The following is a 16,899-nucleotide window of genomic DNA, read 5'->3' as shown; positions in this document are numbered from 1 at the left end:
CTCCTGTCTTTGCACCAGGGCATCTCCTTCATTCTCCCTTCCAAGTATCTGAATCCCTCCAGGTTAGGGGCAAGTTGGTCAGGGGCATGGGCTCTGAATACACACAGGCTAGAGTTGTAGTTCTGGAACTTACTAGCAGTGTGATCTTGGAGATGATAATACTGCCTGCCTTGGAGTTACTGTGAGGATTAAATGAGATCATCTGTGTAAAGCACTTAGCACAGTGCCTGGTGCTAGTAAGCAAACAGTAATGCTGGCTATTGTATTATCATTATCTTCATTGTTATCCTTCCATGCCTAACTCAGATGCCACCTCCTCCGTGAAGCCTGGATAGAGAAGGTTGCAGTACTGGGGTATCATATGGGGTGTCTGCTGGTTACTCAGGCAGCTTCACCTGGCAGCCCTCAAATGAATCCCCATGTTTAAGGGACAGGTCAGCCTTACAGGCCTGGAAACTGGCCTTACTCACTAAAGCCAGAGTGACTGGTGTCTTGATAATGAAAAAATACTTCAACATACCATACCAGACTGCTGTATAAAACTTAGTTTTTTATTTGTCATAAGGATTACCACTTTTTTTGTGATCGAAATGGTCAAATTCCCTGCCCTTTGCCAATACGAAGGTCCTGGGGAAGCCACAACATGAATCAGAAGCTTATCTCCTCTCCTTCTGGTAGTGCTATATGTGGAGCCTTGCCTCGCCTCTCCTCTCTACACCTCATTTTCTAATGTTTTTCTGTTAGCATTGCCTTTCTTTAGATGGGTTAAGTCACTGATCAAGTCCCTGGGTGGTGCAAACCATTTACACTCAGCTGCTAACAGAAAGGTTGGATTAAGCTACAACCTAGTCCAAGTCTCTCAACGAGCGGGCCAAGAACTATCTGCTGTAGAATTCCCTGAGGTGTTTATTAAAAATGTAGATTCCTGGGCCCGTTGGTACACCTTCTGAATCAAACTCTTTGAGGGTTAGGCCCAAGAATCTACATTTTACAAACTTTGCCCAAGTGGCCTTTATGTGCACTAAAATAAAGTTTAAGAACCACTAACTTAGATTCTGTTTATATGGACCTGAGAGAAATTCTGTCTTCCTGAGTGTGCTGAATTTGTCAGCCTCTTAATTTGTCTTAGTGTTCCTGGGGACTCCCAGTGTTGTCGTGCCCCTGGGCTCCACTGAAATTTTACATGTTCTACCTGTGTTAGGGGGTTTACTTCCATGTTCTACCTTCTTACCTACACCGTATCACCCAGCTGCACCTAGCAATTACTCAATGCAGGAACTTAATAAATACATGTTGAATGGATGATTATTAGACATTCCGTTTAAGTTTTACAGACTAATCAGGTTAATCTATAGATTAAGCTTATCCTGAAACTTGTCTAAACTTTAAGTAAACTATGTTTAAAGACTTAGAACTTAAAAATTTGTCCTGATTCTATACTGAAAAGTTATTTGGTGTATTTTCTCCAAGGAGAACGATAATATATTACATTCTTGGTACAATTCTTCGGCTTTAGCTTAGAACAATAGAGAATACTATACTTTATCATCTGTAGTATATTTTATGGATTAAAATATTTTATTTAGTCAGAACTTATTCCAAGTTACATTTTTTAAACTTTGTGAATAGCTGTCACATCTGCCCTTTAAATTGACTTAGACTTCAGATACATTTTCTTTTTAAAATAACTCGACTGTTTACTGTATAGAAAACTACATATAGCATGGGTCCTCCACTTTGTTCCTGTAGACGCTCACGGTAAGTCTGAAGCAGGGTTGTAGATTTTTTGAGTTATCTGCCTTTTCTCCTATGATGAAACATTTGGAAGAGAGTTTCAGTCTATCTGTTTACTTTATGATTTGAATAGAGGTTCTCAGGCTTTGTAAAAATCATTCTTCTCTCAGGACATAGGCACTAAGGAAATTTCAGACTGAGACAGTTTTAAAGGACTCGAAGTAGTCATATGTGTTTTAATTAGTATGAATATTAAGGCACCTTGAATGAACATCAATGCACCAAAAATGGTTTAGAATTCTCAAAATTCTATTTCAGATCAGAAAGAGTTACTAATTCGTGAATAAATACAAATGAAAGCACCACATAAAAGAGTTTCTTTTCTTCCCCACTAGGTTTCTGTGATGGTGAGAATGACGGACATGGGGAAGGTATGACTAGTTTTATCTGCCTGTGTTCCAGTGGGACACTGAGGTTTCAGCTTAACCTTTTTTTCAACATCATAACTAATTAAGACTCATGTTTTCAGGATGTCTCAAAATGCTGACAACTGCCAGTTGGCTTACTTTTCTGAGGTGTTCTATGAAATTAAGGCCAAGCATGATAAAGCCACAAGAATTAAAATCTGTAATTAGTTTACTAAAGTTCAGTGTTATCCAGATCCCGACAGTCACACAGTCACAAGGCTAGGGGGAAGCAAAAGTTGTAATCACAAGAAAATATTAATGAACTGATCACTTAAACAATTAGTTATTCAAACATCCTTCCTTCTTAGCTTTAATGTCTGTCTCTGCCTATCTAGAAAGTTTATATAAGTCAAAAATTGACAGATGTTGTAAATAAACACTGCAAGGAAAATGCAAATTCATTGTAAAATGAAGTTGCAAATCTTGCAAAAGATGCCGAGTTTCATAAAACCAATTATAGTAATGCTGGAGATTTGCTGAAGTGACACTGAAAGCCATTGACAAATGAGAATCTGACACAGTTCATTTATTCATTCAGTACCAGGCACTGTTTTCTTTTTCCTAAATTTTTTATAATTTGAAATTTAATTTTCATAATCTGAAAATAAATGAACAACTAAATTAGGTTTATATGTTGCAAGATAAGGACTCATGAGAAATATAATACATGAGAGCATCCTGCATTAGAGGCATAATTCCCTATCATTGTCCTACCTACTCCTTTTCTGGGCAAGCCACTTTAGGCCATGAATGAAATCATGAAAAGTTTAAACATCTAATCCATCAGGACAAAAATAAAATAAATGGTTTCAAGGTTGTTTGTATTTCCCCAATGAGTTCTTTGAAAAATTCCCAACAACTCTTGGATATGAAAAGAGACTTAAAACAATGACTGTCTCTAGAAAACAATCCCCTTTAAGGCATTGGAGTCTGCCCCAACTGCATGCATGTAACCAGCCTCATATGAGAAGTAGCCTTGAGTTGTGAAGCCTCCTCACTCAGCCCTTGAAACTTTTCCTAGCACCCAGCCGTACCTTTCAGAGCAATTTTTTATTCTTGAGTCTCCCATTGTATTGATTTACCAAGGCTCTCAAAGTCTATTACTCCTGTCCTTCAGTTTGTTGAGAGTCTTTCTTAGGGCCAGTGTTTGACTGTTTTAAGCACCCCTGTTTTCTGGTTGCCATCAAGTCAACTCCAACTCATGGCGACCCCACGTGTGTCAGAGTAGAACTGTGCTCCATAAGGTTTTCGATAGCTGATTTTTCATAAGTAGATCGCCAGGCTTTTCTTCTGAGGCACCTCTGGGTGAACTCAAACCTCCAACCTTTTGGCCAGCAGTGGAACATTAACATTTTGCACCACCCAGGGACTCCCCAGCAATGAACAAAACAAAGGCCCACCTTCTTGGAGCTTACATTCCTGAAGCAATTTATATTAATAATTAGACCAGGTAGCATTTGAAGAAAATAAAATCAACAAGGATGTTGACAAAAAAAGCTCTTCAAAAGAGTAATTTGAACATCAGGATTAAGAGAGATCCTAGAAAAACTGATAAAGCTTGGAATATTCTAGCAGAAGTGATGATTGTTATGGTGATGTGGGGAAGGTTAACTTCGAAGAACATTGTCTCATGCTCTTTACAGTGTTGTCAGGAAAAGTGTACGCCCCATCAATACTTAACTCATTCCAAGAGTCCACCATTGCAATTATATCCTATGTTGTATTAAATATAAGTAAAACAAAATCCACTTTAGAACTTTTGTTTTCGTTTTTTTAAACCTTCTCAGAATTTACTCTGTAATGTTGGCCCCATTTTAAGTAACTTCTTTCTGGAGTCTGTTATCCTTGGGTAACAAAGCCATCCTGTGTGGAGCTAGGACGGGACAGTTGTGACAGTCATACCAGAGCTTGTGGCCACTAAACCTTAACAGCGTTCATCGTTCTGAGCTTTCCCTAGTGTCTCTAACATGGGCTCCTCTCCTGATGTCACATCACTGAATTCCTGAGGACTGGCCCTTGTCTCCTGGTCTCTCTCTGAAAACAAAAGTTTTCACTTGTTTTATGGCCGAGCGCTCTATTTTACCTGGCATGTCTAAATGTTAAAGCAGAAAGCCCTGGAATAGTCCCCTCACACAGAGCTAGATTGTTTTATAGCTTCGAAGAGCCAATAGCTGCCCCTTCAAGCTGCTCAGGCTCAAATCCTCTCAGTTATCTTTGATTCCTCTTTATCCCCTACTCTCAGATCATTACCATATAGTACTCCTCTTTTCCATTTGTTAATTTTTCTCATTTCGTCTTTCCTAGATTATTGTGGGTCTCTCCTCATCCCTTTTCCTCCATTCTCTCTTTTGCTAGGTTTGCCGGGCCCTCCCTAATCTGGCCTCTACCTTCCAAACTTTATTTCCCACCAGTCCCCTTAACTTATTCTGCTTTCCAGTTGAAGGGAGCTATCCAGTAGTTACCCACCCTTTCCTTTCCCTCTCTTGGCCTTTTTTTCTTATTTTTCCCTCTCTTGGAATACCCTTTTCCTGTGTCTCTGAAGGGCTATTCTCAGTGCACAGCTCCAGAGCCCTTCCTTGATCTCCTCTTTCTCTGCCTTTCAACAGTGCTGTATCCTTAGCTCTCTTGGGCTTCCACTGGTTTCTTTTTTCTGTCATGATTATTTATGTGGTGCCCTTATCTCCAGACCAGATTACAAATTCCTTAAGGGCTAAATCCATGTCTCACTCATGTCTGCAGCCCCCACAGTGATGCTCAAAATGCCTTCCCTCGTGGACAGTCAATAAATATTTGTTACATAAATCAGTTTTTACAAAGATAATTTGTTTGGCCAAAGATGGAATGGCTGCCTTCTAATGCAATGAATGTGCTTTCTCCCCCACTTTAGTGGTATCTTTCCCTGGCCCATTGAAAGAAGAGACTCTGTTAAATGTTCCCAAGCTGCTGCCAAAACAGCTGTGGGAGACCAAGGAGGTGGGTGAGCAGTTCTCAGCCAAATGTGTTGTCACTGAATGTTTGCACTTCAGAGGTCATTGGAAATCCTGCAGAGGAGAAAACAAGAGGAATTGGACAAAAAGGCAGCGAGGACTTGTCCTGGGGCAGAGATGGGAATAATATAGCAGGGACAGATGTTTCCAAAAAAAAATTATCAGCAGTTGTGTGGCTCAATAGTAAAATGTTCTCTTGACTTCCTAATTCTTATGAGTTTACCCATTCAGAAAAACCTGTTAGTTCCCCATATCTTATCCATACTATTAAACACTGAAACCTGCTTACAAACCATAGGCAGATTTTTCTGTTTTGTAGCCAACACCTTCTACCAGTCACCAGCTTCTGTCCAGAATTGCTAATTCACAAGATACCCCTTTCTTTAATCAAGAGCATTTGACTGAGTCTTCTGGGAGTGTTATCCTTGGGGAACAAGGCCATCTCGTGTGGGGCTAGGATGGTACAGTTGTGACAATCATACCAGAGCTTGTGGCCACTAAAAATCATCTGGTTTATTATAATTTCCATGAACCTTGGAGTATTTGTATCTAAAATTGTGTTAGCCCTCTCTGTAAACCTCACGCAGTGTAGGAGAGAGAGAGGTACCGCACTTGACTTGGCCTTTCTTCCCACATGGAAACCTGTTGACTCTGAAAGAAAACAGTTAGCCAGTTCCAGCCCCGAAGGAGGCTCCCTTGCAATTGCTTGCATTATGTCTTTACTTCACCGGCCTGACCATTTTGCATCCCTTTGGTCCAGTCCCATTTTCTTCTGCCAAATCTACCTAAGTCATCATTAGCATTAGGGTGGTCTTTAGAAGTTTTTTTTGTAAATTAAGATGTAGTTGATGTTTAATCTTTGGGTGGGGGGGAGATATGGTTTAAAATTCAGAGATTTAAGTCATATAGGAGAAGCAGCCACGCCGCTGCTTCGTTTTGGGTGTGAGGGGCACCAGTGGTTTTGGAGTCTTTCTCATGATGCTGCGTCCTCTCTATCAGAGACCGTGGTGGCCCCTGCTGTTCCCTGTAGTATCAGGGATGCTCTCTCTGGAAAGAGGTGCTCATCTTCCTTGGTTCTGTGGATTTCTAGTACTGTATAAGTCATTTCTGGCAGAGGAGTTAGGCCAGTGACATTCATTTCCTCCCTTCACCCTGTTTGGTTTCTCTATTTCCCTTTCTTCTCAGACCTCCTTTGAGTTGAGTCTTCTTCTCATTTTCCTCTTCTTCCCAGTCAGGAAAGGAATGTTTGTTTAAAAGCTCTATATGTGAAACATTGACTTTTTGGAAGGAAATAATATTCACATAGAAGATAGATTAAGAAAATGTATTAATGTTATGCCTCCCTTATGCCTGGAAGTTTAGGAGTTTTAAACATCTAGTCAAAACTTAAATGTCTATCATGTGGGGATGCTGTTTATATATGCTGGCCCTCACTTGTGCTGACTGGAGCCCCAAGACATTTTTTAAAAACTTTCATTTGGTTTCACAGTGCCTAAGCCCAGCTTTTCTGTGTCTCTCCTCAGATACAGTCCCTGCCAGGGCGCACTCGATCCTGTGATGTCGGAGGTGGCAAGTAAGTAACACCTCTCTGTTCCCGTCTCAGAGACTGTCCTGAAGGCTTTCCCGAGAGGAGAGCCTTACTACTTTGTCATAGAACTCTAAGAAACTTACCTTGTTATGTATCCATTGAAAGTCAGTGTGATTTTCAAGAAAGCAAGAGCTTTCTTTTTGTACTCATATTTCATTGGTTTAAAGTAATTAAGTAGCATAGTTGCAATAACAAGAAAGCTGCCATAAATATATTAGAGAATAACACAACTGGCTTTTGGTAAACACACAACCCAACTGGTTTAGAAGCAGAAGCCCGCAGGTGTTCTAGAGGTAAGCCCCCAGCCCCACGCATTTAGCAGGCCGTGGGCATTGGTTGGTGTGTTTGCCAGAGGAGGACAGCATCAGTGAATCTGGCCACTTGGTTACATGGAAGTAAATTAAGAGAGTTTCTACAAAACCATTAATTAATTGATTATTTAGTGCATGTAGTAATACTCAATTTTACTCTGTTAGAGATTCTAGACGGCTTATAAAAATGCATATAGTACTAAAGATTAAAAACTAAGTTAGTGAGGACATTGGGACTAAGGGAAAATAAGGACAGGAAAGAGAGAATAGAGCTCATACATCAACAGACAACCCCAAGAGGGACGCAGTCAGTGAGATCAGCTTTTCTGCGGCGAGGCATAGCTAGCTCCTCCCTGGTGCTGTGACTGGCTGGAAGAACTCTCTCCCACAGATTGTCACAGAGAAGACCCCTTGGGACTTAATGGGCAGTGTCCTGATAGGGCGCCGAGTAAGCTTCTTGAGGCTGTTTATCACTGAGCGTCCCTCAGTGCAGTCCCACGGCTTAGAATCAAAGCAAATTCAGAAACAGCAAGGCTTCCAGGGACCAAAGTAATGTGGTTTGAAAGTGGGCTCTTTGGATGCCCTGGCTTAGTACAAGCATCCGTTTCAGAGGCTCTGTGGTGAACTAAGTATCCTTTAACCAAAACCAAAACTGTTGCCATCGATTCTGACTCACAGTGACCCCATGTGTCACAGAGTAGAACTGTGTCCCATAAGATTTTCTTAGCTGTAATCTTTTAGAAGCAGATCGCCAGGCCTTTCTTAGGCGATCCTTAAATATTACTTCCCTCCACAAAACATTCAATAAGTAATTAACAGCAGGGCACTCCCTGCTGAGTACCTGGGGTGCAGACATTCCTTTTGGCTGGTTAAATATAAACCTCATGCAATTAACAGTCCACTGAGCTGAGATTAGGGTTGACTTTCTCTTTAGAAAGTCAGAGAGCCTGCCAGGATACATGCCTGGATAGATGATTGTCCCACCTGCGGGAGCAGGACAAACCACAGAGAGGACCAAGATTTTCTTCAGGAACCAGTTTTGGCTCAAGGAGCTGATGCTGTAGTGAGAAGAGACAGGCAAAAACAAGTAAGCAAATAAATACAACATATGCCATGTGTTGGTACGTGCAAAGAAGAAGAAGAAAGCAAAGTAAGGAGATAGGCAGTGATCAGGCCTGGGGAAGGCCTTTCTGATAAGGTGATATGCGACCAAACCCAGAATGAAATTAAGGGGCAGAGGGTTCCAGGCAGGTGCAAAGACCCTGAGGCAGCAGTGTGCCTGGAGAGCAATGGGCTGGTGGAGTGAACAAGGGTGAAAGCCATCAGATCTGTGGTCAGATAAGTGGCTGAGGCCAGGTGACATCAACCTCACAGCCCTGGCTGGTGAGGAGCTTGGATTTGACTCTGAGCAAGACAGGAACTGGGGGGAACATTACCTGCCTTATAGCACATCCAATATATGACTCCAATAGGTGGTAACTATATTTGGAAAGTGCCACCTTTATTTCTCTAACCTGGAGAGAAACTGTTATTTTGAATGTGCTAATGACCTTGTTCGGAGCCCTAGTGGCACAGTGGTTAAGCGTTCGGCTGCTAACCAAAAGGTCAGCAGTTCAGATCTACCAGCCACTCTTTGGAAACCCTATGGGGCATTTCTACTCTGTCCTGTAGGGTTGCTAGGAGTTGGAATTGACTCAGTGGCAATGGGTATGAGGTAATGACCTTGTTCACACTGGCCACTTTCTTTTTTCCCTGGATCCTGGTTCGATGCTACCGGACCCTGTTTACTGCCCTCTGCCCGCCTTTCCTCTCCTTCGGTACCACCTCCTCACCCACGGGTCTTTCTTCTGTCAGTCAGGGAGCCCTTCTGCTGTCACCACAAGCCGCTCTGGGTTCTCAAATTTATTTTTCTAGTCCTTGAGTTTTAACCCTATCACCAGTTCCATACAGCCAGCCATCTGAAAGACAAGATATCCCATTCAGTTTTTCTTTAACCAAAATTATCCATCTTCCTCACCCATCAAACTGAGCACCTTTCCTACTTCCCCATTTCCTTGCAAACCTCTAGTTTTCCGAGTCCTACTTTTACCAAGAGAAAGGAGGTCGTTAGGATGAATGCTTGCTTCCTCCTGCCCCTCATTCCCCTCTCCATCCTTTTCTCCTTGTCTCAGATACACACACAGTTGGCTCTCTTTTTCAAGGCTGACCACTTACCCATTTTCTGGCCTTTGTCCCTACTGGCCTTTCTGAGTCCTCCCTACTGCTTATCCTTCCCTCACTTGTATTTTTAACCTTTCCTTCTAGTACTAGATTTTCTCTCTGTGTTTAAATATGCTGAAGTATTCCATCCTAAAAAATTATCTCCTTGACCACCCTGCATTCTCTTTTAGTTACTTTGTTCCCTCTCATTTCCAGAATTTTCCGCCATGCTTCTTGAAAGAATATTTAATCTTGAATCTTCTTTACTGCTTGTCCACTCCCCTCTCCGCTGTGGCCTGGCTTCCACCCCCACTGTTCCAGTGGCCCTGCCTTCAAGAATATCATTTACCTCCTAAGAGACATCTCTGCTACGTGTCCTTCTATATTACAAAACTCAAAGTGTCTAAGATAGAATTCATTATCTTTCCTATCTATCCTTTATCCCCAATCTACCTCTTGTGTCCCATGTCTTAGGTGTTTGCTCCACGATTCCCTATGCCAGAAAACCAGGAGTCATTCTGAAATACTTGCTTAACTCTTCACCCCCATGCCCTCATTATCTCATTAGACTATTCAGCAGCATCAGAACTCGCCTCTCTGCCTCTAGGCTCTGTTTCTTGCAGCCCAAGCCCATCCCCCCCCCAAATCTTAGCCACACTGTCCTAAGAATGACTGAGTATATCTTTTCCCTGGTTTAAACCTTCCACTGGCTTCTTGTCACCAACGCATCATTCTGATCCTTATGTGCTCTCTGCCTACTTCTCCAGTCTCATCTCCCATCAATACCCACCCATCTCTGAAACTTTGTCCTCCTGTGGCATTTTAAGTTCTCACAGTTTCCAGCGCACATGCCTCCCTACTTTTGCCCATGCTGTGAGCTCTACCTGGAGTGTTTTTCCTGCCTATCATTGGAGTTCTTTAGCCTTCAAACTCAGCTCAGACGTCACTTCCTTGGGAAGCCTCCTCCCAATTTCTAGTCATGACCTCCACACCTTGTCCTCCCAGGCTCTGTCATTGCACTATTGAGTTGGATTATATCGCAAGTTATTTTGTTTATGGCTCTTTCTGTCCACCTGGTCTGGTGTGTGCTGTACTGAATAGTGTCCTCCGTTGAATTCATTATCTTACCCTGGTTCCTGGTTGATGGCACCATCCTCCAACCATTCTCCTCTTTCAGCCTCACTGCTTGTTTCCTAGTTCAGACCTAGAACAGGGCAGTAGCCTTCTAATTGCTTCTCCCTGCCTGTAGTTCCTGCTCCCTTAAGCCATCCTCCACACTGCTACGACAGTGGAATTTCTAAAATGTCATCCTCTAACTTACACCCAGCTCCCTGATTCCCCAGTCTCAAGTCCAGACTCTACAGCAGCATGTTATCTCGCCCTCTTGTTTCCTCTCCCACCTGCCTCGCCCACCTCATCTCCTGCTACCCTCGCTTGCCCACGCTCGGCTCCTACACCTGACACCTCAGTCTTGCCAAACTACTTGCAGTTCCATGAACACACTGTGTCATGTCCTTGGTAAAGTCTTCCCCTCCCCAACCTATCTCCAACATTGACAACTCCTACTTTTGTGCCCCAGTGTCACTTGTACCTACTGGTTATACACCCGCCCCCTTCTCAGACCTGGGGCAGTGGGCATCTGACCATATTGCACTTGCTTGCTTTACCAGTCTGTCTCTCCTGCCTGTCTGTGAACTCCAGAACAGTACCCCCTCAGACCTGGGCTAGAGGCCAAAGGGGACAAACCACCAATATATACACCCTCAGTCTGACGGGTGGCCCGAGGGCATGTGGGGGTGTGACAGAGCTTGGCTGCGTAGGCTGGGTCGCCACATGCATGTACTGCAAAGCAGAACAAAGCTTCGGATGGGGAGAGAAGGGGGTGGACTGGGACTGGGGGCTGCCTCGCCTGTACATTCTGCCCCAGAACCCCAAGGAGCCTGAGAATTCTCAGTTTGAACCTGGCCTTCCAGACTCCTGTGAAGGTGTAATTTGTCAAGATCAAAAAATGGAACATATTTCATTTAAGAGTTTATACATTTGATTTATAACTTTTAAAAATTTAAACAGATGGTATACGGGCCTCCACTTGTACTCTTGCCCCAGGCCTGCAAATGTCAGAGCAGGCCTAGCCGTGGATACACGCACCTTGTTCATTCATCACCATCCCTCCAGCTTAGCCTGGTGCCTGGCACTTGATGAGCAGAGTGTGATGAATGAATGGCAGCATCTCTCTCACTTTACAGTTTGTGAAGACTGTAATTGAAAAAATACATCTTGGAAGGGACTAGTTGCCATGAGATACTTTTTTTGGGGGGAGGGGGATATGGGGAGAAAAAGATAATTTAGAAATCCAGCAAAAAGAACCTCGTAAATATAAAGCTGTGGCTTACATTTTATAATAAAAGAACCAAACCCACTGCCATTGAGTGAATTCAGACTCATAGCGACCCTATAGAACAGAGTAGAACTGCCCCATAGGGTTTCCAAGGCTGTAATCTTTACAGAAGCAGACTGCCACATCTTTCTCCTGAGGAGTGGCAGGTGGGTTCGAACTACCGACCTTTGGTTAGCAGCTGAGTGGCGCTTTAAACCACTATGCCACCAGAGCTCCTTCCACATTTCATATAGTGCTTTATAATTTTCAAAGTACTTTTGCATCCATAATCCAATCTGGTCTGGAAAACATTCCTGTAAAATGGGCATAAATATCATCATTAGCCCAATGTAACAAGTAAGGAAATTGTCCTTCAGAGAAGTTAAGCCAAGGACCCAAGTTCTCAGAGCAAGGGAGAGGCAGAGCCTACACTAGAACTTAGATACTTAACTGTTTTGGGTTTTTTTTTACAATGTATCATACATGTAGTATTTCCCAACAACCAAATGCATTTTTTAAAGTAATTCTTATCTTTCTTTTTTCAGTGCCTTTCCACATAGCAGTCAAAACATAGGCCTCTCATCCTTTCTGGGAACCTTGAACACTGGGGGGTCATTGCCAGATCTAACCAACCTCCATTACTCGGCACCCCTGCCAACCTCCCTGGACACTGGTGACCACCTCTTTGGGAGTATGAGTATGGGGAATAGTGTGGGCAACCTCCCAGCTGCTATGACTCACTTGGAGATAAGAAACTCCTCTGGTACGTATGCTGTGCTCCGTGAGGACCTTGGCTGTGTCCCCTGGTGGCTTAATCATAGACAGTCCCTAGCCATGTGGCCTGTTCAGTGGATCGCTGAGTGAAAGTTACTGCACCTGAGCTGGAGATAACATTTGCTTGGTGATTCTGTTTCTGTGGATCTGATGAGCTCCGGAGCAGCTCTGCTGAACCTTGTTCTTCATTGTCTTCTCTAGCCTTTGTGTCCAGGGGGCTTGGGGAATCAGATTTGGGAGTTAGGAAGTAAGGGTTCATTCTGTGTCAGCTAAACAATGACTCTTATCAACATATGAGGCTATTTTATAATTAGAGATCTATCTTAAAAAAAAAAAAAAAAAAGATTGCTGTCAAGTTGATTCTGACTCATAGCAACCCTATAGGACAGAGTAGAACTGCCCCATAGGGTTTCCAAGGCTGTAATCTCTATTAAACAATGCATCGAAAGAAGATGAAAGGAATACACAGAGTTACTGTACCAAAAAGAATTGGTCAACATTGAGCCATTTCAGGAGGTAGCATATGATTAAGAACCAGTAGTACTGAAGGAAGACGTCCAAGCTGCACTGAAGGCACTGGCGAAAAGCAAGTCTCCAGGAATTGACAGAGTACTAATTAAGATGTTTCAACAAATGGATGCAGTACTGGAAGTGCTCACTTGACTATGCCAAGAAATTTGGAAGACAGCTACCTGGCCAACTGACTGAAAGAGATCCATATTATACTTGTACCCATTCCAAAGAAAGGTGATCCAACAAATGCGGAAATGATCGAACAATATCATTAATATCACATACAAGTAAAATTTAGCTGAAGATCATTCAAAAGCAGTTACAGCAGTACATCGACAAGGAACTGCTAGAAATTCAAACCGGATTCAGAAGAGGTCGTGGAACAAGGAATATCATTGCTGGTGTCAGATGGATCTTGGCTGAAAGTAGAAAATACCAGAAAGATGTTTACTTGTGTTTTATTGACTATGTAAAGGCATTCGACTGTGTGGATCATAACAAATTATGGATAATATTTTGAAGAATGGGAATGCCAGAACACTTAATTGTGCTCATGAAGAACCTGTACTTAGACCAAGAGGCAGTCGTTCAAACAGAACAAGGGGATACCGCGTGGTTTAAAGTTAAGAAAGGTGTGCATCAGGGTTGTATCCTTTCACCATACTTACTCAATTTGTATGCTGAGCAAATAATCCAAAAAGTTGGACTATATGAAGAAGAACGTGGCATCAGGATTGGAGGAAGACCCATTAACAACCTGCGATATGCAGATGACACAACCTTGCTTGCTGAAAGTGAAGAGGACTTGAAGCACTTACTGATGAAGCACTTATTGATGAAGATCAAAGACCACAGTCTCAGTGTGGATTACACCTCAACATAAAGAAAACAAAAATCCTCACAACTGGACCAATAAGCAAAATCATGATAAATGGAGAAAAGATTGAAGTTGTCAAGGATTTCATTTTACTTGGATCCACAATCACCGCCCATGGAAGCAGCAGTCAAGAAATCAAACAACTTATTGCATTGGGCAAATCTGCTGCAAAAGACCTCTTTAAAGTGTTAAAAAGCAAAGATGTCACTTTCAGGACTAAGGTATGCCTGACCCAAGCCATGGTGCTTTCAGTCGTCTCGTATGCATGAGACTGGACAATGAATAAGGAAGACAGAAGAATTGATGCCTTTGAATTATGGTGTTGGCGAAGAATATTGAATATACCATGGACTTCCAGAAGAACGCATAAAATTTTTTTTGGAAAAGTTACAGCCAGAATGCTTCTTAGAAGCAAGGATGGCAAGACTTCGTCTCGCATACTTTGGATATGTTATCAGGAGGGACCAGTCCCTGGAGAAGGACATCACGCTTCATAAAGTAGAGGGTCAGCGAAAAAGAGGAAGACCCTCAATGAGATGGATTGACACAGTGGCTGGGAACCTCTGCCATGGAAAACCAAAAAAACCCATTGCCGTCAAGTTGAATTCCGACTCATAGCACCCCTTTAGGACAGAGTAGAGCTGCCGCATAGAGTTTCCAGAGAGTGGCTGGTAAATTCAAACCGCTAATCTTTTGGTTAGCAGCTGAGTTCTTAATCACTGTGCCACCATGGAGGCTTATGCTAAAATTCACCCCCTGCCCCAAATTAAACAAAACTTCCTTTTCCTTGAGTTGGAATAGACTATGATGAACAATTTCCCAGCAGTCTGGAAAACAGAGAGGAATGCTGGGGCAGGAGATATGGGGTATGTCCCTTCCTATGGCTCCATGGTTCATGAAGGGTATTTAAAGGGTCCACTGAGGCAGCTTCCCGACAGCTACAGCTCTCAGTGAAAGGATGTTCTCCAAAGGCAGCAGAGGACCAGGCGGTGTGCTTAGGACAGAGGTGTTCAGCTACTCCAAAGAGAATTGTGTACAGCCCTGGGATACTTTCCCTGGGGTGGAGTTGAACATGGCACCCCTGCTGCGCAGTCCTGCTCTCAGCAGTTGTTTACATGATCGCATTCCCCTTGGGAAGAAATGATTCTCATCTTGATGGCACCATCTCTCTCAGTACGGGTGCACCTTTTCCTTGCTGTTGGTCCACCTGATACATTTTCCGTAGGAGATTTGCCCAGGAGCCCCTTTACGTGTAGGATAGTATTCAAATATGGATAATAGGAAGTTTCCTTTAATCTTTGGGGAAAAAAAGATGTATTCTGAAATTATGACAAATAACTTGTGGATTTGTTGTCTTCTAGGTCTCCAGAGTTCTCGCAGTAACCCCTCCATCCAAGCCACACTCAATACAACAGTGCTTTCCTCCTCCCTGAATAGCCACCTGCAGACATCCGCCCCCAGCACCTCTGCTCTTCACCCTTCGCTCCGTTCATTTTCCCGTAGCAACCCATCCCTTCCCACCACAAACCTGAGTGGCCCCTCTCGGCGGAGGCAGCCTCCCGTCAGCCCTCTCACGCTTTCTCCTGGCCATGAAGCACACCAGGGTTTCAACAGACAGCTCTCTTCAACTAGCCCACTGAACCCATATCCTGCCTCCCAGGTAAAAAACAAAACAACAAAACTACAATTAAACAGACTGAAGTTTAGAGGAATTGCTTTCCTTCTCTGGGTTATTCTGGATTAGGTCCATTGCACTAAGCATCCATGAGGTCTCAAATGCAGTTGGTTCTCAAATGTGAAATCAGGGAGAACAGAAGTGTGAGTAGTTTAGAATGCATTAATGATTTTCTAGTAGTGAGTTTGCTGTCTTGGTTACTCTTAAGCAAATATTGAACAGTTTGCAGTCACTGCACCTCATGAACTTGGGGTGGGGAAAAGGGTAGGGTATAGAGGAACCAGTCCAGATACGTCCAAGGTGGTTAAGGGACACCAGGTTAAGATTTTAAAATTGGAATGGAAAATCAGTAATTGACTCTATCAGTACTTTAAGCCACAGGAGAAAGCCAAAGAAGACATTTAATATCTTCTTGAGGCTTTGAAATTGATTAGCCCTCTTCCTTAGAAACAGTACCTTTATTGCTTATCAAATATTAGGTATAATAAGGATTGTGTCTCTATAAAATGACTGAAAGAAGTCCATTTAGGAAGAGACACATTTTGAAGTCATGAGCCTGTTACAGAAATGCAGGGGTTGAAACTTCCTATTTTGACTTGTTGACTTTTTTTTACTCTAAACTCTGGGTGGTTCTCCTTACCGTAATCATCAATGAATGTATTTTTAACCTATTGGTCACTCCTTAGATACATTATAGCATCATTAACTACTCACCACTTCTCTATAAATGAGTAATGTCTTGGCAAGGTGGAGTTGACAGAGCACAACGGAAGGAGTTAGAAGACCTAGTTATTAGTCACTCTTTGCCTCTTACTAGCTCGGGATCTTAGTTATATGAGTCATCTGTTTGGGGGGGGGCGTGAGAAGGCATTTCATAATTGTTTTTTGATGGTTCTTTTTACGTTATTGGATTGCCTTAAATTGTATATTATTTTGCCTTTAATTTTAATTTTATTTTGCAAGATTGTTTTACAGGATAGAAAAACTGTTATTCTTGCCTCCTAGCTACATTTTAAAGGAACTGTATCCTCTCTTTTAGATGTTTTGATTTTTGTGATTTGTAATTTTTTTTAAATTAGTGTTATGCAGCACATAGTTTAAAGACTCAAATAGTTTTTCTGAAAAGCTTGTTATGAAATAGCCGCTGTCTTCCCCTGCCCCACTAACTGTATTTCTCACTGCTTAGGGATGGCTGCTTTCAGCCATCTTAGCTCATCCCTTCAGTATAACCTTCATGTTATTTCAAGCTTATTTTGGTTATTCTAGATTTTTCAGTGTTAGGCATTATCTAATGACATCCTACTGTGGAAGGTTAAGATTTAATTCTCTTTCACCTTTTCCCCGAGCCCCATCACACACATACGCGCACACACACACTTCCTCCCTGCCCATCTTTA

General features: G+C 42.6%; 1 protein-coding gene across 1 annotated transcript in view; it reads left to right on the top strand.

Annotated features, from left to right (window-relative positions):
- CRTC3 (CREB regulated transcription coactivator 3) overlaps positions 1-16,899 on the top strand; it is a 108,239-nt gene that overhangs the window by 81,161 nt on the left and 10,179 nt on the right. The window contains exons 6-10 of the mRNA XM_023725962.1: positions 2,130-2,165; positions 5,089-5,174; positions 6,712-6,761; positions 12,209-12,426; positions 15,189-15,487. Coding sequence (XP_023581730.1) covers positions 2,130-2,165; positions 5,089-5,174; positions 6,712-6,761; positions 12,209-12,426; positions 15,189-15,487 — 689 coding nt within the window. The remainder of the gene's footprint in view (positions 1-2,129; positions 2,166-5,088; positions 5,175-6,711; positions 6,762-12,208; positions 12,427-15,188; positions 15,488-16,899) is intronic.

The sequence above is a fragment of the Trichechus manatus genome, unplaced genomic scaffold (assembly GCF_000243295.1).
Source record: "Trichechus manatus latirostris isolate Lorelei unplaced genomic scaffold, TriManLat1.0 scaffold00009, whole genome shotgun sequence".
NCBI lineage: Eukaryota > Metazoa > Chordata > Mammalia > Sirenia > Trichechidae > Trichechus > Trichechus manatus.
This window is presented reverse-complemented; position numbering and strand designations above follow the sequence as displayed.